Genomic DNA, 19,827 nt, shown 5'->3' with positions numbered 1-19,827 from the left:
AAATCTTGGAGCACATTCTTCTGGATGGCATGCTAAGGCACATGCTAAGGTGCTTGGTGACAGCCAGCATGGCTTCACTAAGGGGAAATCCTGCCTGACCAGTTTGGTGGCCTTCTATGATGGGGCTACAGAATTGATGGACAGGGGTAGAGCAGTTGATGTCATCTACCTGGACTTGTGCAAAGCATTTGACACTGTCTCACACGACATCCTTGTCTCTAAATTAGAGAGATATCAATTTGATGGATGGACCACTCGGTGGATAAAGAACTGGCTGGATGGCCGCACACAAAGAGTTCTGGTCAATGGCTCGATGTCCAGCTGGAGACCAGTAACGAGTGGTGTCCCTCAGGGATCGGTGTTGGGACCGGTCTTATTTAACATCTTCATCGCCTACATGGACAGTGGGATTGAGTGTGCCCTCAGCAAGTTTGCTGATGACACCAAGCTGTGTGGTTCGGTTGATACGCTGGAGGGAAGGGATGCCATCCAGAGGGACCTTGACATGCCTGTGAGGTGGGCTGATGCCAACCTTATGAAGTTCAACCACGACAAGTGCAAGGTCCTACACCTGGGTCGGAGCAATCCCAGGCACAGCTACAGACTGGGCAAAGAAGAGATTCAGAGCGGCCCTGCAGAGAAGGACTTGGGGGTGCTGGTCAATGAGAAAATGAACATGAGACGGCAGTGTGCGCTCGCAGCCCAGAAAGCCAACCATTTCCTGGGCTGCTTCAAAAGGAGTGTGACCAGCAGGTCGAAGGAGGTGATCCTGCCCCTCTACTCTGCTCTTGTGAGACCTCACCTGGAGTATTGTGTGCAGTTCTCGTGTCCTCAACATAAAAAGGACATGGAACTGCTGGAACAAGTCCAGAGGAGGGCCATGAGGATGATCAGGGGACTGGAGCACCTCCCATATGAAGACAGGCTGAGAAAGTTGGGTCTGTTCAGCCTGGAGAAGAGAAGGCTGCGTGGAGACCTCATAGCAGCCTTCCAGTACCTGAAGGGGGCCTATAGGGATGCTGGGGAGGGTCTCTTCATCAGGGACTGTAGTGACAGGACAAGGGGTAACGGGTTAAAACTTAAACAGGGGAAGTTTAAATTGGATATAAGGAGGAAATTCTTTCCTGTTAGGGTGGTGAGGCACTGGAATCGGTTGCCCAGGGAGGTTGTGAGTGCTCCATCCCTGGCGGTGTTCAAGGTTGGGTTGGATGAAGCCTTGTGTGGGATGGTTTAGTGTGAGGTGTCCCTGCCCATGGCAGGGGGGTTGGGACTAGATGATCTTGAGGTCCTTTCTAACCCTAACTATTCTATGATTCTATGATTCTTTTGTTCAACCCAAATCAAAAGCAAGCCACTTGTCTGAAAGCTAGTAGATTGTCAAGGACTTTAATTAATTGCCGTAAGAAAAATACTATCTCTGCAGTTGCATCTTAGTTACTTTCTTATGTCGTGAGGGTTACAAAATAGCCAGAGTGCAATTTCTTTACATGCTTTCTCTACCGGCTGGCCGAAAGATGGCGGCAAGGCCGCGATGGGCCGCCCGCCCCGCAGGAGCACTCCCGCCGCTGCTGCCTGCAGGGGGCGCGGTGGCGCCATTTCCAAGCGAGCGCCATTTCCAAGCGAGCGGGACAAACGGCCTCCACGGCCTCGTGCCGCCATGGAGGGGCAGCTTCGGCCCGTCTGCGAGGAGAGGTTCACCCACTGGTTTCCCGAGCTGTCGGCCGCGAGTGCCATTGCCGAAGGGGTCCCGCCATTGCCGCAGAGCCGGCTGCCTGCTCTCTGCGCCTTTGTGGGGCCGGGGTCTCGCCGTCGGCTGAGGGAAGAGGCTGGAGGATGTGTGCCAGGCAGGCGCCTCTCCCTGCGACCTCCTTCTCCCCCTGTACCCCCCAATACATGTGGCTCCTTTTTTTTCCTCTTTTATCAAAACGGGGATAGTTGGTCAACATCTTGTGCAAGGTGTCAGATCCTCATTTGCCTAGTTATGCCTCATTTTTTGATTGTGTTGCTTAGGCTGGAAAGTTGCTTTTCACTGGCAATACGGCTGGGGGGTGCCTGACAGATTTTACCCAGGATGAGTTGGTTTTCAAATGCTCCTTGTAGAACTTTAGTAACGATTTCCCATTAGAGACTGTGCTTTGAGACAAGTGTGAAACTATGTTTTTCTATATTTATTCTCCTTAGAAACTACTATTTTTTTTTCCAATGTTAGTTTTTGTCACATGGGATCATAGAAAATAGCTGGCAGGATGTCAAACACTTCTGGCAGTTCTTTTTCACTGTGCCTGTTTTTGCAAAATTCATCATGCTTTCTTAGATGGGACTACATAGAATTGGTTCAGACAGTTTTTCTCTAGTAACAAAATTATAGTGATTATTATTAGGAATTGTTATTACTTCTGATGAAGGTCCTTCTTTACAAAGATGCCACTCTTCCCACATGCCTCTGAAGAACTAGAGAACATTGAGACACAAGCATCCCTTGAATAACAGCTTTCCCTTTAAATGGGTGGTTAAAATAATTTTTGAAATTACTTCATTGATGGTGAAATCAGGTTAAAGGTTTCTGAAGTTATTAAATGCAGTATAAATGAAGCTTCCTGAAGTATACATGAAGAAGTGGTTATCCTTCTTAAAGATGGAACCTGATAGTTGAAACTTAGCAACTCTCTCATTACTTCAATTTCTGGTTGGATAAAATTTAGGCTGGACTATGTTGACCATGTGCTCAGAAGATCAGCATCTGTAGGAACATATGCATGTGTTACTCTCTAAAACATCTTCATATTTTCTTCTTACCTTGGCGGAATCACAATGAAATGGCTGCAGTGCATTCTCTTTAATATACTGGGAATATGTGGTGTAAAATTGTTTTTTGCTTTGCTTTATATATAGCCCATTACTCCACCTACTGTATGAAAGTTTTGAAATACAACAAATCCAGTTCCTGGTGTTGAAAGAATATTCTATGGCAGAGCAGATGATCCTGACATTGCATCTCACTTGAAACATGGTGTACTCACTTCCTTCACACAGTGTAAGAATGTGACTTTTTTACTATTGTTTAAGAATGGACAGCTTAGGTATGCCCTTAATAAGAGCAACTGATTTCTTCATACTCAGGGATATAGGTACCTAGCTGAGTGATTTACACTGCAGTGTTTCATTGCTATTGTGGATTATCTGAATTCTGAGGTCAATTAATAAGGTTTAATTAGCACAATTGAAATAGGAAAACACTTCAAGTTCAGTGACTTCTACCAGTGACAACTTTGCAATGACTACTGAATTATTAATGTACAGTCTTCTACCCACAAATTTTGCTGCTTTCTTCTTTACTGATTGCAGAGGTAAAACCTGTTGAACTCTTGCCAAAAGAACTGCTGAGAATATGATTGTGATTCAGTGTAATTACTATGTATTCTTTCTTATGTTTGGGTTGAAACTGATTTTGTTTGTTAAAAGTGATGTTTTGTATATGTCAGACCATTTTGTGTGTATTCTTCAGAAATTATTTTTAAAAATTATGTCATTATAATCATGTAAGATTTCATTAGAACACTTATGATCAAACTTTTGTTTGTGTGTACATGAGGGGGTAGCCATGTTCATGTGTGAATGATTGAATTTTGCTGGTTTTCCTGCTTCTTATGTTGTTCATGATGTCTTTAGGAAGCTTCATTGATAAATCCACTTCCTAAAATTAGTTTTCAACAGAAAATACAAGACAAATTAGAAGCAATCTACTTACGTAATCGTAGAGCACCCTTGGGCAAATCACATGATGCTGTGTTACCTAAGGACTTGGATATACTTAGTACTACATTTGGATCAAATGCCATCCAAGGTAGGAAAATTCAGTGTTAAAACAATTTTATTCTAAATACAAGATAATCTGCAATTTAATATATAGCATGTATTCTATGCTTCCAACAATTCCAACTTAATAGAAAAGTTTTTTTTTTTTAATAGCAGTTATTGATAGGCATAAAAAATGTATTAGTGCTTTTCAGTTGTAAAAAAGAAAAAATCAACTGAGAACCTTTGGTAACTAGTAGGGCTTTTGGCTGTGTTCCAGATCTGTCTTTGGAGATTTCCCTGGGGAACTGTTTAGGTAGCTGACAACTTACCTTCCCAACTATTCTAATAGATCTAATAAAAGATACTACCTACCTTGACCTGTGAATCTTTCTTCCATAGATGGGAGCAAATGACCACGTAGCTGTCTTGCAACAGTTATGTTTATCTCAGTTTCTGTGATTTTTATTTTTTCCCTAGTCCCATGTCATTATGCTGTTACGATTCCTATAGATTGACTAGAAATGTGGTAAGAATTATCATTCTTCCACAGTATTAGCATATTCTATAACAATATAGTGTTTAAAATTAAGAATAAACCAGGCAAAACACCCATCTCCATTACCTTCCCCAGCCATATATTTATTCCTTACTTTCCAGATGTATCAGGTGGAGAGCTTATAAATCCACCAAAAACTTTTGAGGAAGTGGATAAAGAAGCTAGAGAAGGACATGATCTGTACATTGTGTCACACAGTGATTGTTATGTGGGTAAGTTCAAACGCTGATAAAAAAAAGTTCTAATATAAATAAAGGTAATTTTTCTTCTTTGTGTGTTCAACACATACTGCTATTTTTTTGAGATATAAACTGTTGCTTCTTACTACTGTATTAATATAATACTCTTTTTAAAAGTAATGATGTGAAGAAAATACATGCAACTGAGAGAGCATGACTTGTTTCTATAAATGTAGATCACTTTGTAGTGAGTGCATTAGATAGTATAGGAACTTAATGAAGGAGTTGGAAGCCTGATTTCTTTTGGGTGCTATTTGAAAAACAAAGTATTTCCAGGAAACTAGAAACTCATAGATGCCCTGGTTGCTTTTTGAGTTTGGCATTGTTTATGCCACTGAGAGCAATGTCAGATTTAAAGCCACAGCCCATTCCAGTACTTTCACTTCTCATTCCTCTCTTGTCAGGATCTGTACAGAATTTCAGGGCAGCTAGACTTTTTGATGGGGAGCTCAGCATCAAGCTCTGGTTACAAGGAATTTCAGGCTGCTGGCTGGCTCTCTGGAATGCAGATTCCTCAGCCTATAGCACCTTCCTGTGAGTCTGTCCCACAGCTTCTTGTTTTTTTTTCTGTTTTCCCACCTTTCTTAGGTGTTTTAGTGGAATTGGTCATTATGTTTCTGTCTCCTTTATAACTTCCATCCACAAAATCATGGAGAGGCCAAGACAAAACCAGACAAAAGGGAAAAAAAGTCACTATGTGTCCCAGTTTTGAGCAATATTGTAAAAATTCCCAGCTGACATAGAGCCAGAGGGTGCCCTTTTTAGAAAACATGGAGTGAACAATACTTTTTTGAAAGTTCTAATTGCCATTCTTTTCAAAAGGTGATTGAAAAGAGATTGAAGAAACAGAATGATAGTTTTTCTGTGACAAGAAACATGTGCTTGCAGCTCACTTTCATAAAGTACTTATGTGATATTCTTGGATGTGAAATTTCCTTTTATAGGCAAGACTGGATTAATAGATTTGTGATCAAGTAGATAGTGTCTTGTTTACAGTGAAGTCAGTGGCAAAACTTCCATTGAAGTTTACATAGCAAGAGTATATGTGAAAGAGCAGCACTGCAAAACCACTTTGTTTCCTTTGAGCATTTTTTTTTAACAAATTATGAATTAAACAGTGCATGTCTCTGCTCAGCTATGGACATTATCAGAATTACTTGTTTTCATGACCCTTACTACTTAGGCTACCTGGTATTTTTTCATTAATTGTGTTGAGCTTGCCTTCATTCAGACATAAAAGTACATCCAACTATTTTACCACTGAAGCAGTTTTTGCTTTTGCTTTTTATCTTCACTTGTAGCAGTGAGATTATTCATAACTACTTAATAAACATGAGGAATGCAAATTACTTATCTTTCATTGAACAGAATTGTTAGTTATTTGCTTGTGTTTCTTTATTGTTTCTGTTCTTTATTGTTCTTAAGAATGAAGATACTTAGTACATTTTTCTTCCCAGAAATACAGGTTGAAATGCTTTCTTTTTCCACAGGGGAAGCAATAAATAGGAAGTATGACTCTCCAAACTTCAGCAAGTCTTTTGTTTATGGAATAAAAATTCCTCACTTTAAGGATGGGCGATGTGTATCCAAATCCTTAAATTGGCACTCTGCTCTAGAATTGTAAGTTGCAATGAGTTAACTTGTTAAATTGTGGTGTGAGTTCTCAAGAAGAGGGAGTCTTCATATTTAAAGATAATTTTACATCTCAGAGTCCTGTCCATAACTATATTGAACTGAATAGAAATTGCAAGGAATAATTTTCAGAATAGTTTGTCCAAAGCAGTTCTACCATAGTATTACACTTTATGTCTTTAGCATTATATAAACACACTTTTGATTGTAAATTAGAAGATTTTTCAGTTACTAGATTTTTGTTTGTCTTGCAAATGCGTTGCTGTTTCCCTTTAACACATAATATTTTTAATATTATTGAAAAATTGTTAAGTATTGTTAAACAAATACTTGTGAGAGTTAGTGTTATAATTTGTAGGAAGACAGCAGAAAACAATCATATCAAAACAGTCATGATTTTCAAGAAAAAATTCAACCTCAGCTTGAAAAAGTCCATATGTAAGCAAAACTGAGAACAAAATTCACTCATGTTTGTCAGGTCACCAGTATCTCTTTCCGTCTTGGTTTTTTATCTGCACAACATAACTGCAATCAGTACTTCCACTGCACCACTCAGTTACAGGAAGGGACTTCCTGCTTGCCCTTATTAGGCTGATAAGTTGTCAAGTTACTAATGAGGGCTGTGTTCTGTCTGTGTGGTGGAGTTTTACTGTTGAAATGGTCTGTATCTGAATTGATCAAGTTTACATGTAACAAATTACAAGCACACTGTGACACTCTATTTCCCCTGTCTTTTGTAGTTAGGAAGGTTTGAAAGAACTGAAATGTTTCCCCTACTTGAGGGTTTGACCATTTTGCTTACTCTTACACTACTTTTGGTCATCTTTGTTACATCACCTATATTCTTACTTTATTACTCGCTTGGAAAAGGACATGGAACTAACTTGTGTTGTTATCTAGCATCATGTCTCAATCTCAGCCATATCATTTCAATGTCTCATAAAACCTCAGGTGATCAGGAACAGCTTTTTAGTTTTACAGAACAGTGCTTATGAAAGGCTACAGCAGTCCTATGGTACTGCGTGGTCAGGATCCAGCTGTGCCACAAATCTAGAGTTCCTGAACGTATGCAAAAGCTGTCTTTGCAAATGCTCTAGATTTCTGCAAAATCATACCTGAAGACTCACAAACAACATTACTGACTTTGTAACAACATTTTATTTTAAGCTCAAGATCACAAGCTTAAGTGACTCTGGAGGACATGCCCATGGTACCTAGTAAGGAGTGAACACAAATGTCGGTCAGTTTCTCCTCTCCACTGTGTCCCAGCATAATGTGAAGTAGACCTGGAGTAAGAGCAACATGAGGCCGTATGGTCAGTCAGTCAGGGAATATGTGTTGCAGTGCAGGCTTAAACCCAGCACTAATATTACAAGACAAGTACAAGCTAACATAATTTTATTTAGTGAATTTTTCACCATCCACATCCTATGTGTAACATGAAGATGAGAAGAGCACACAGAGCTTCTATCTCTGTGTGGTTTTGTTTTTTTTTTTGTGTGTGTTTGTCTTGTATTTTAGAACAAAGCACTGATTCTGTTTTCAGTTTTGATGGAGATTTCTGATTCATGTGACAGTTTTAATTATTAAACATAGAGATAAAATGAATATTGCATCTCTTTCCAAGTAATAGACAAACAGATTTTAATGTCACCACAGCATCTTAATTTTGTGGTAAATAAAATTGGGCCAAGTTTTCCATATGGATATTTGCTTGGTTTTTGCTTTTGGTAGGCACAAAATTGCATGTGAAAAAGTGGAGATGTGATTCGACTTTAGCCAAAAGTAGTTTATTTGGAGACATTATTTCAATTGGAGATCTGGTTTGTCCTAAATATTCCTATAATTTTACTAGTATGTTACAAGAACTTTTCTCACTCATTTCTGTCATCTTAGGAAAAAAAAAAAAAGACATAGAATGTTTTTCCTTTTAATGAGTATAAATGTTCAAAAGGTAAATGTTTGTGGTTGGTTCTGTTATATTACAAACAGCAAATGTTCCAAACAGGTTTATAAAGGGATGCTTTTCTGGAATAGCAACTTCAAAGCAAAGTACTGATAAACAAATTTCAGGTGAACTATGTATATCATCCCTTATTACATAACAGATGATACAATTTTTTAATAATAGCACAGGGTTTATTTTAGCTATTAAATTATTTGAAAATTAACAAAGAAATGTGCTTATTAACAGTATAGCAAAAACTAAGAATGTTCCCCCAGACTGTACATTTGGAGTGTCACTCTGTCGATATAAATATGCTAAGTTCAGGGGCAGAATAAAATATTGTCATGTTGGAACTATGCTGAATTAATTACTGTTGGTTGTATAATATAAAATTTTCCTAAAATCTTGGAGGCAAGGTATAGAAAATTAACAGTGATAGTAAAGTTTTGGAGGGAAAATTTGAGGTGAAGTTGCTAGTGGGGAAAAAAAAATGAATGTCAGAAATAGTGAAACAGCAGAAAACTCATATTGACATCTAAGTGACAAAGTTAAAATGGTTATTTAAAACAGTGATGTATCTTTCTTCTGAATGATTTTTCCTGCACTTCTATAAAAAGAGAAAAAATAGCAGTAAATAAGAATACATTTTTGAAGGTAGCAGAGAGACAGAAAGTGGAAATGAAAATAAAAAAATCTTATCATTGTGACAAAATTTTGAAAGTTAGTCAACTCAAATTGTCAATATGGGGATTGATGGTGGTTTAATACTGTGTTTCGTAACTAGGGAACACAGTGAATAGATAGGCAGCAAAAAAGGTAAGTGGCTCAAAGTTATTTAATAAGTCAAGACCAGAGAAGGCTTGTTGAAATTCTGCATAAGCATTCATACACACTTTACTGTGTAGTGTAATAAAGTTAAATATTTTAAGTGTGTAGGTATGCTTGTCCTATAAGGAACAGCAGAAGAACTGAACAAAAAAATTCGTTATCAACAAATAGAAAATAATGCATGTACATTTCTGTTAGAAGGGGATTAGATAAGCTAATAATATTTATTGGATTCTGAATGAACTTCTACTCCAGAAAGTGATCTTGGTGCTCGCGGACTTGGATGAGAACTGTAGCTCAGTGTGCCAAAGTGTTTAAAAATAGTAATAAACTTAGAATATGTAGAAAATGGGAAGAATAACACAAAAATAGTAGATTGTCTTTATAGAAATAAATAGTATATAGTTATCTGAAATGTTACATTGACTTTCACATTGTATTTTTTTGTAAGAACCAATACAACAGACTGGAAGTGATAGGTTAATTATACATGTTCTTTTGGTCTCAACTATTTGGACATTGAGTAGCTCTTAATGCTGTCAGAAGCTTTTGGAATCAGTGGATGGATTTGTGAAGCTATATTAAGATATTTCAAAAGCTTTGGTATTTACTGCATATGAGTAGAGAAATCATCATATTGGCCATTTGATCTTTTAATGAAATGTGTCAGATGTTTAGCAGTGCTTAAAATCAGCATCTTGAAGCTGAAATTTTCCTTTTAAAAATGTCCATTTTCTGTACCTTCACAACTAACCAAGGAAGTATTAATTTTTATAGGAGCTGCTGAACTTCTTCACCATGGGGTTCCATGTGAGATCCTCCATGGTAAAGACAGAGGGAGAAATCTTTTGACTGAAGTTCGGCAGAGTTTGAAGAAAGCTAACTATGAGAATTTTTACATGCTACCAGGAGCATTCAGGTGTTATGATAAGGTTAGTGCTTTGAAGAAGCATAAATGTAAAGGAATGCGTGACACAGCGCTCTGTGTTATGGAGATACAGACATGAAGAAACACAAGCATAGCAAGGCAAATACAGATGAAGACTATAAAGACAAGGTATCTTAATGGTTATTCTATATTCAATCTACTATGATATGCTATGGAATTAAACACAACAGTATTTGCAGCCTTCCAGGTATATCCAAGTTAACAGCAAGCAAGGGGCGTGAGCAGGAATAATCTTGGCATTTTTTGCTCTTCAAAATTAGGTATTTCTTCTTAAAAGAAAAACAGTTGAAGGGATTATGTCCATATTTTTTTCCAAGCTGTACTTTTTTGACTGAGTCTCCGAGCAGCAGAATTTCAGATCATTTTTTCTCTCTGGAAGAAAGTTTCTAATTGACATTTCATATACAACATAAATTGTAATGTACACAGAATGATTGATGCCTTACTTTCAAAAGAAATCTTTGCTTTGCCTCAACATTTATGATCAGATTGTTATCTTGTCATAATACTCTGTCACACTCTTCTACTCTCAAATCATTGTATTAAGTTGAAAATTATTTTTTGACAATTTCTATATTACTAAGGGTTTCTTTTTGTATTCAGCAGTTTCGCTCTATGAAATGATGCGCCTGGTGCTGTATTTATATATATATATATATATATATATATATGTAAACATGAATGTGTATGTGTTCCTTTTGGTGGAGCCATTTTATAATGGCTGTTGTAACAACTGTTTTATTTCTAACAGAATGGTTACGGAATGGTAGACAAGGACAACCTAGAAAAGTGCTGTTTTCAGCTTAGTCTGAATCTAGATTATGAGCTCCTGGATTCCTTATTTGACTGTTGTGATTTGGATAAAGATGGTCTGATTAATTATTTGTTGTTCACAAAATTTCTGAACTGGAAAAACAAAACTGCTGTTAAGGAGTTTGAAGAAAAAATAATTACAAAAGGCAGACGACTAAGTACGGGGAAATTGTGGTGATGATCTTGTTCTCATAATAATTGTTGAAAGGACATTGCTGTTGTTGACTGGGTGCTCCTTTAGAAGGGTAGGATTTAGAGAGTGCCTACCACTGTCAGAACCTCAGATTACAAAAAGTTTTTCAGAACCCTGGAGTTCTGTGTTGCATGTTGAGAATGTCACATAAATCAGGAGAAGGCAAAAATTCTCTTAGAATCTTTATCAGAAATGTAGATTAATTATCTTACCAATTTTATAGTTTTTCAAGGATTTAAGGAATGTTTTTTACCTCTTAGTCTGTAGTGTGCTGATAACAAATCTTGGCTGTACCATAACTTTTGCTTAGCAGAAAAAATGGATGCTCTTTTTCTGCCTGAAGACACAAAGGAGCTGAAGCAGGAAGATCTTGTGTTAAAAAAAAAACAAACAACTGGAAAGCTCAGAAAAGACACCAGAAATACTTACAAGACCAACAGATCATGTATTTGCAAATTATCAAACAACTTCTTCTCAGTACAATGCTGTAGTAGGTGGTCTTCCAACAACCTGTAAGTACAGTGAACAGTACTTCTCACTTCTGAGCATTATTTAAGACAAAGTCAGCAACAAGTTGAAAAAATATTGCTACAGGTTCTACTAACATACAGTAGTGAATTAATTTATCTAAACTAAGTTTGTTTAGGATTGTGGCTTGGAAGTTGCATGACTTGGATGTTTTGCATGGTTAATTGATTGAAAACATGACAGTTAATCTAGATATCTTTGAGAAATTAAGCTAGTAACTTTACAGGAATAATATCGTGTTGGAATCACCTAAAAATGTTTTTATCAGGGAGTTCTGGGTAAGTTCTAGAATATCACTGCAAGATCTCCTGCTGTCATGCTTCATGATGTACCTGAAGCTAGAAATTCTAAAAATACAAAAAAAAAGATGAAGAAAATTATGAGACTCGTTATTGAACCTACGTGTGACAAAGTATCAAATTTGCTCTTATTTAATACAAAATGTTTTTTTCCTCCCTGGCACTGTCTTTACATACAGGCTTTTCCATGCTGCCTGTTGATTGATTTCCATAGGTTGTCCAGTGCGTGGTGTTCCAAGTATTCATTCAGATCTTCCTCCCCCTCAAATTTTCCACCTCAGTGACTGAACTAATTATGGTGACTAATTATTGCAGTGCTTCTGAATTATTGTTCCCTTCTGTCTGTAGTCAAAAGGGAGTGTGTGAAAAAGACTTTTTCAAAACAAGACCAAAGGCAGAGGTATAGTGCATTTTTCAGAATATTCTGAAGAATGAGGCCTAGAAAGATGCTGGAGGGAGACTCTTCATCAGGAACTGTAGTGATAGGACAAGGGGTAATGGGTTAAAACTTAAACAGGGGAAGTTCAGGTTAGATACAAGGAAAAAGTTCTTTACTGTGAGGGTGGTGAGGAACTGCAATATGTTGCCCATAGAAGTGGTAAATGCTCCATCCCTGGTGGTATTCAACGCCAGGCTGGACAGAGCCTTGGGTGACATGGTTTAGTGTGAGGTGTTGCTGCCCATGGCAGGGGAAGTAGAACTAAATGATCTTAAGGTCCTTTCCAACCCAAACCATTCTATGATTCTTCCAAGATAAATGTACCTCTAGCCATGTGGGATTGGAAAGTCATATTACTAAATAGACAGTTTGTAAAACTCACTGGTGCAACCTTGCCATCTTTCTTTGCATCCATTCAGCTATCTGATAGATACATCCTCTTCACATTCAAAATTATTCATAAATGTGGTAGATACAAATTTTATTGAAATCCAACTTCAATAAGTAATATATAAGGAAGTACATCATGGTGTTGCTACTAACATGCTCAAATGCTGTATCAAATGAGGGCTGGTGATTAGTCTGGGCTTAAGAGCCTGTGACTTACCATTTCTGCAATCTGACAAGAGCAAAGCAGTTGTGAAATTTCCATCCTTGAACATACTCAAATTTCTGAGCAAGGTCTTAAGCAACATGGTTTAATGGTAAATGGTAAAGTTAGCTCTGCTTCGATTACGTGGTTGAATGAATGATCTTCAAAGATCTCTTCTAACCTAAGTTACTTTATGATTGATTCTCTGTCTTAAAAAAAAAAAAAAAAAAAAAAAAGTAAGATTTTTACAAGTGTGTAAAACTAGTTTCTATCACAGAGGGGTGTTCAGTGGAAAATTTAACCCAAGGTGCATCTCCTCAAACAAACAAGCAGGTTTCACTAATGGCAAATTCAGCAAACTGTGTGAATAAATGTTTTAAGTGCTCTGCTGAGTCTTGGTCATAGGCTCAGATCTACAAAGGACTTTTACAGTGGTAGAGGATATATGGAGTCACGCCCCCAGTGCTGTGTCCTCTTGTGTTTCTGAAGAGAAAGATAGGATGTGGGGACTCTGTGATTTTTCTATCCGATATCTCTGGGCGCATTGTTTCCTTGAATGCCACAATCGACAAAGAGATAGACAACAGAATAGCAAAGGCATATAGAGCCTTCGGAAAACTCTATAAAAGAGTCTGGTGCAATAAACACCTGAAGAAAAGTACAAAGATTAGTGTCTATAGAGCCATTGTACTGTCTACTCTTTTATATGGGTCTGAATCATGGGTTATCTACCATCATCGCCTGCGACTCCTTGAGTTCTTTCATCAGCGATGCCTCCGTACAATTCTAAACATCCATTGGACTGACTATATGTCAAATGTTACTGTCCTTGAACAGGCAGTGGTCACCAGTATTGAGGCCATATTGCTGAAATTGCAGCTGCGCTAGGCAGGGCACGTCTTTAGGATGAAGGATCACCACCTCCCTAAGATCGTGTTTTATGTTGAACTTGCCACCAGTTGCAGCAAGAGAAGTGCCCCAAAGAAGAGATATAAGGACTCCCTGAAACAGCACCTTAGCCTTAGTCATATTGACTACCCTTAGTGGTCCACCTTGGCCTCCAATCAGGAGACTTGAAGACACACCATACATAATGCCGTTGACTCCTTTGAGAACTCATGCAGAACTAGTCTCGAGGAGAAAAGACAACGTAGAAAGAATCGTGCCCCATGTATACCACCCAAGGAGACCTTTCGCTGTGCTTTTTGCAACCGGATTTGCCTATCTCACATTGGCCTTTTTAGTCATCAGCGTGCTTGTAGGAAGCGTGGGTAAAGCCCTTCCCAAATCTTCGTTCGGGAAGTCAAGCCATGATGATGATCTCTGGGCACTGCTACCACCCTGTTATTTCACAGTCCAAATGCTGTGAACCCCACAAAAATACTAAAACAATTTTGCTGCTTTCTCAGAATATTTATTCTTTTGCATCTACATTTTTATGCATTTTCTTGTGAAAAAATATTGACAGGACTTCATTACCTGAAGTACAGTTTATGAGACGGTTGTAACAAAATGTAAAATTTCAATCTAAAGTGAGAAAAGAAACCTTGACAACATCTTTCTTTCTACTAGTCATTATATTAAATAGTCACATTTGAAAGTGGATTTGGAAATTGAGTATGCATTTTACAGAAAAGCATGTTGCTAGTTAGTGGCTGGAGATGTAAAAGGTGCGGTGTCATGTTCTATATGTATCCATAAAATGGCTTGTCAGAGTGTTGTCTACGTGAGCATTTACCATTTTATAGTCTAGCTCTGAAGTGGGAAATCCATGCATGAAGAATATAGCTAACAGTAAATAGAATTCATGCTTCATTGAGAAGCCCATTATACCTGTCAAGCACTAGATAAAACTCTTCTCTGAAGTTATAATGTTGCCTGAGATGTCATACTCCTTTGTAGACTGTATGGGCTATGCAAAGTTCAGTACAGAACCACCTGTGAGTGTGTTAAATCACCCTATACTCATGTTTCAGTATTTGAATGGTGGTCTTTATTTTGAGATGGAGCATTAATATTTTCAAACATGTAGTAGGTAATGAAATTATTATATGAAAGCCTAGAGTCATTTAGTACTGCTGGATTGATTTCTAAGAAATGAATGCAAACTCTCAGTATAAAGCAGTTTCATGAGGTGACTCTTTGTGTTACAGAACAAAATAGTTCTAGAGCCTGCTGTTTTCTTTACCGGAATTTGTCCCAGTCTACTGAAGAGAACAGAAGTTACATAACTGAGTAGTAGTGTGTAATTTACATTCAATAAGATCATGTTAATAGTAGGTAAGGGTCAGTTTGACCCCATCTGTAAGTCTGTGGTTTAGTCAGTGATTATTTTACGGCTGTTGATGAGTCAGGGCAGAGTTTTATTTTAATGTGGTGAAGCCGAGTTATAAGAGCATGTAGTCCTTTATTTCCTTGGAGTGATAGCCTGTAATGGAATATTACTTTTGGTTTGACTTTTAAATTTCACTAGCTTGTTGGCAACATTAGATCAAATCTGGTTTGTTTTCCTCATGAGTAATGTTATTGATTTAACTGAAACAACACCTGTGCCTAAGGAAACAAAATTTAGTTCATTTTTTCCTCTTGTAATTTCAGCTGGCATAAACTGTCATAGATTTATTGGCTAAGCTGTAGCTGTAGATTTGCTGTACTGTGAATCAGGCCTGTGTTTATACAAAAGACAGTTTTAGAGAAAGGTGAAAACAAGGTTGATTTAACTGTGTTAAAGGTCTTTACCAAAGCATGCATAAAATCTCCAAAGCATTAAGGTAACGCACACAAAGGATACAGATGAAGAAGCCAGATGTTTGTTTATACTAACAAAAGTGCAAGTTATGTCAATATTCTTCTGAAGCCACCTTCCTCTAATGAGTTAACAGGCCAGTGTGTGGGGCACACAGCAAGAAGCATCCAAGTGAAAAAATACAGGAAAAAAAAAATACTTCTGCTGAATTGCTTTGATGTAAAACTATAGCAAGACCTAAAGGTGATGTGAACCATTTCACTTTTGTCGCTCGACCCACTTCTCTATACCCGCTGAAGATCTTGTGTATAGTACTCTTGCTGTGAAATACAGGAAGTAATATAATCTGATGTATGTTGGTAACAGCGAACAGTAAAAATACCATGGATAAAAAGAACTCGACTTATGGCTTTTAAAAAACACTTTTTTTCCCCTGAGTCTTCTATGTTAGATTTTCCCAGTGTTGAAGTTACATTAACATTACTTTATTAACTGAAGACAATTTTGTGCACCACAGAAGCACCACAGCTTTCATCCCAATAAAATTCAGATTTTCTTAAATAGAAATTTCTTTGGTTAATGAAGCAGGATGTGGTCTGTAGTTTTTATTTAAGAATGGGAAAATATTCTTTGGCGGGTAGAGATTGCTGATTTTATGTAAAAGCCAGACTTTATACAGTTGAAAGAAAATTCTGACCAGAAATACACAAATTCATTATTTTGTAGATTGCAGGAATTCTATGCAACATTGGCATGAACATTTCAGATGAAAGGTTTGAGGAGATATGGAAGCAAACCTCTATGAAGTATCATAAAGAAGAGGTTTGTGTATAAAGCATCAAGAACATACTGGATAAGATACATGCATCACACACAGAAACTGGTTGCTAGTTCTAGTCTTTGGGCACTGCATTTATTTAAATTGACATCACTTACAGTTCTGATGCTGAGTACAATAAATATTTTCAGTAGCGTGTTTACAGAACTCGAATTCATTGTTTATTGTCTTTCTGAATATTGAATTCACCCCATGTATGTGAATCTTACTGCTATCATTGTAGTTAGTTGGAACTGGTATGTATAAAGAGGATACAGCATACTTGGAATGAAAATGGAATGAAAATATTTATCTTACATCCTTTATCTTTTTTCTTTTCTTTTTTTTTTTTTTTTTTAACAGCATTTCTGAGTCTAAATATTTTGACCGTGGACACATTTTGTATTTTTGGATTTATTTTTTCTCTTATAAACAAAATGACAGTTTTGAAAATACTGAAGATAAATCTTTTGGATAGGCAAGACCTCTTGATTCTCATCATAGAATGGCATCTTGCCTTGCTTCTAAGTTTCCATGATTTCTTGTCAATAAAATGATAGCTATCAGAGATCTGGTTTTGGGAAGTCAACAATATGCAGGAAGTGCTTTACAGTAAGATAATAAGGAAACTGCATAGTCATGGGTATGGGATCACAATTGTTGTCATAAAATATGCTTTGTAAGAACCCCTAGATTAAGAAGAGCTAAAATAAATGCCCAGTTGTGTGGCAGAAGGCTTATGTTTTTTATGCAAGCTTGTGGCTAGTAGGTAGTTGTAGTCGGCTTTCACAAACAGAATGGATATTTAGAAGTGTATGTGCACCTTACATAAAAACACAGGCTAGGTAGTCAGAAAAGTTTGGAAGGGCTTTCAGAGAACTAACCTGTGACCAGTGCAGTTTCTTGGTAAGAAGGATCTTCATAAATTAAAAACACTTGATTGTTACGGAAATCTCAGTTAATATAAATGAAGTCTAGTAAGAATAAACAATGGTAAGCAAGTAATACTAAAATTTGCAACTGTGAATTGGGATGTTCAATCTTCACCTACAGTACTGAGCTTGCTATAAAATAAATGGAAATTGTTTAGTATTGACTGCGGGCATGATTACTTTTAGACTTTTTCAAATTAATTGAAAAGAGAAATCCTTGCAGAGTTCAGTCTTAACATATAGGATTTCAGGAAGGAGATCACTTTGTCACCTATTAGTGCTTTAAATACCTTAGTAAGTTTTTGAGGGTGTTTCCAGCCAAATGTTTTACCAAGTTCTACAATGTAAGTAAAGGTTCTATATATCTTAAATATTAGGAATGTATGTGTAATGCCAGCTTACAATTTCATTGTAATGCTTAACTCATATGATTGTTAACATAACATTCCCCTTTTGCCAGTGTTTAAGGAGCTTTTAATTTACCAGCTTGTAAAAGCGAGACCTTTTGGACATTTTTATTGTAGTATTAATATTAGCTGGTTTAGATTAAGTAGGAAGAGTTTGCTTTCTGTTATCTCCAGGGAGCAGGTAGTAGAAATGCTGCTTGGTGAAGGCAGATTCTTTCCTGCCGTGAATGTAAGTTCTGTGCTATTGCCTTGCCTTTCCATCCTTCTGGAACTGTGCATGCACGGAGAAGAATGCAAGAAGCAGACTGTGACTGTCCCAAGTGGAATCATGACAGAAAGATGAATGTACTGTGAATTTCAGTTGAATTTATTATGTCAGAATTTCACTACCTCCAGTGAAATTCTTTAAAGTTCCTCTTCTGCTCATATAGTGTGGGAGAGAAGAAACCTTTACCTTCGTTGTGTGGCACTTTAGAAATCATTGGACAAAGTTACTTTAAAAAAATGATGTGTCATTTTGTCCTCAATAGAACATTTTAGATGAAAGCTGGAAATTCTGTGTACCCATTTTCTGAATTTACTGTAAAGATACCCATTTTCATTCTTCTGCTTTCAGTAGAATCTCTTCCTTTTTCAGGGAATAGGAATTAATGTTGTTCATTGGCAATCTGCTAAATAAGTCCAGAATAAAAAAGACTGATAAATCATAGTTTAACTTTTTTGCCAGTATGTTTCTAACCAAAGGCAAAAGGTTTCCTTTTGATCTTGGCTTTGAAATGAACTGAAGTGGTGTTCACTTAAACTTACCTCTTCTGAAGCCTTAAGGGATTAATCACTGAACAGAGCTACTTGTAGGTGCTTGTTTTTCACCACAGTATATATAGGAGGCCCCTGAGAGATGTAATTGCTGTCACATGGACAGTTACTTCCATGAAGTTTTCCAGTCCTTTTGTTTTCCTTTTCCTAAATGCTTTGTGCAAGCAGTCTTGGTGCAGATTTTTGTATTTCATTTGTGTTTGACTTCCCAATGTGTGTGAATTCAGTGATGTGTTTATAGACTTTACAGCTGCAAGTTGTATTTTGTGATTTTTATGGTTCCCTTAATATATTCCAATTGACAGAAAAGAAAAAGTTTGCTTTCTTCTTTCTTGCAGCATGATTGCCTTTATCTAGGTATGGAGTTGAGGTAACTGGGACAGCACACTAGCTTTCACTAACTTGTTGGCCATATCCAAGGCAAAGTTTTCCAGAAAGTGTGAGCAAGCAACCATCGCTATGACACAAAAGCCAAGACTTTGTGAACAAAACTAGTCAACAGCAAATCCTGTCATGTTCTGGTTTTGTCATAGAAGTTTCATAAAAATAGATACTGGATGAAATACAGATATTTCTGAACTATTTCTCAATCTTTATTTCACAGCAACAATTATTTCAAAGAATAGCATATTTTTAATTGGTTCTGATTGGAACTCAGAAGTTAATGGCCAGTTTTGCTTGGTTGGTTGGTTTGTTTTTTAAACAAATGTATGTAATTATTTGGGCACTAAATATAATGCTAATATCCCTTTATGCTAAGAATACTTCAGATGGCTGCCTGAGCAGAAAAGGAGGCATTGGGGCAACATGCCCAGAAGTATGATTTAAGTCTTCATCATGCCAACAGATATGACTAGGTAGGATATCTTTGGAACGCCTTATCCAGCCTAATTAGTAGGTGTTTGCCATTAGGAGGTATTTTTTTGGAAACCATTTATTTGCATTCAACAGTTTGTCTTTGGGCGCCATCTGCCTGCATGGTTTCACTTTGCTGAGTGGCCAGATTGCTTTTCTGGCAGATGGGTATGAGTTTAGGCTTGCCAAAGCAGCACTCAGTGCTGCATGTCTGCGTAGTTGGGATAGGATCAGTATTTCTTTATTCCTCTTGATATTAATTTTGAAAATGCCAACATAGATTATGCAAACCTGTAGGAAATGTTCTGGCATATTTGATGAGCATTGATCTTCAAAGGGAAAGGAGTAAAAATAGTCTTCCCTGTGTTCAGATTTGCTAAGGTAGGTGCTTGTTGATTTCTGCCAAATGTGCGTGGCCTGTCTGAGCAGACTGTAGTAGG

At 37.2% G+C, this 19,827-nt stretch overlaps 1 protein-coding gene across 1 annotated transcript; it reads left to right on the top strand.

The window, feature by feature from the left end:
* Window positions 1-1,628: 1,628 nt before the first annotated feature.
* Window positions 1,629-18,319, top strand: EFHB (EF-hand domain family member B). Its single transcript, XM_065668693.1, is given in 13 exon segments — window positions 1,629-2,032; window positions 2,893-3,034; window positions 3,674-3,844; window positions 4,456-4,566; window positions 6,084-6,213; window positions 8,585-8,589; window positions 9,779-9,933; window positions 10,702-10,921; window positions 11,270-11,352; window positions 11,354-11,468; window positions 11,998-12,089; window positions 12,091-12,183; window positions 16,287-18,319. Coding segments are annotated over 13 exon segments (1,857 nt in total). The 5' UTR covers window positions 1,629-1,657; the 3' UTR covers window positions 16,452-18,319.
* Window positions 18,320-19,827: the final 1,508 nt, after the last annotated feature.

Source organism: Lathamus discolor, chromosome 2, assembly GCF_037157495.1.
Source record: "Lathamus discolor isolate bLatDis1 chromosome 2, bLatDis1.hap1, whole genome shotgun sequence".
Taxonomy (NCBI): domain Eukaryota; kingdom Metazoa; phylum Chordata; class Aves; order Psittaciformes; family Psittacidae; genus Lathamus; species Lathamus discolor.
Note: the sequence above shows the minus strand (reverse complement) of the source record. Positions and strands in the feature narration are given on the sequence as shown.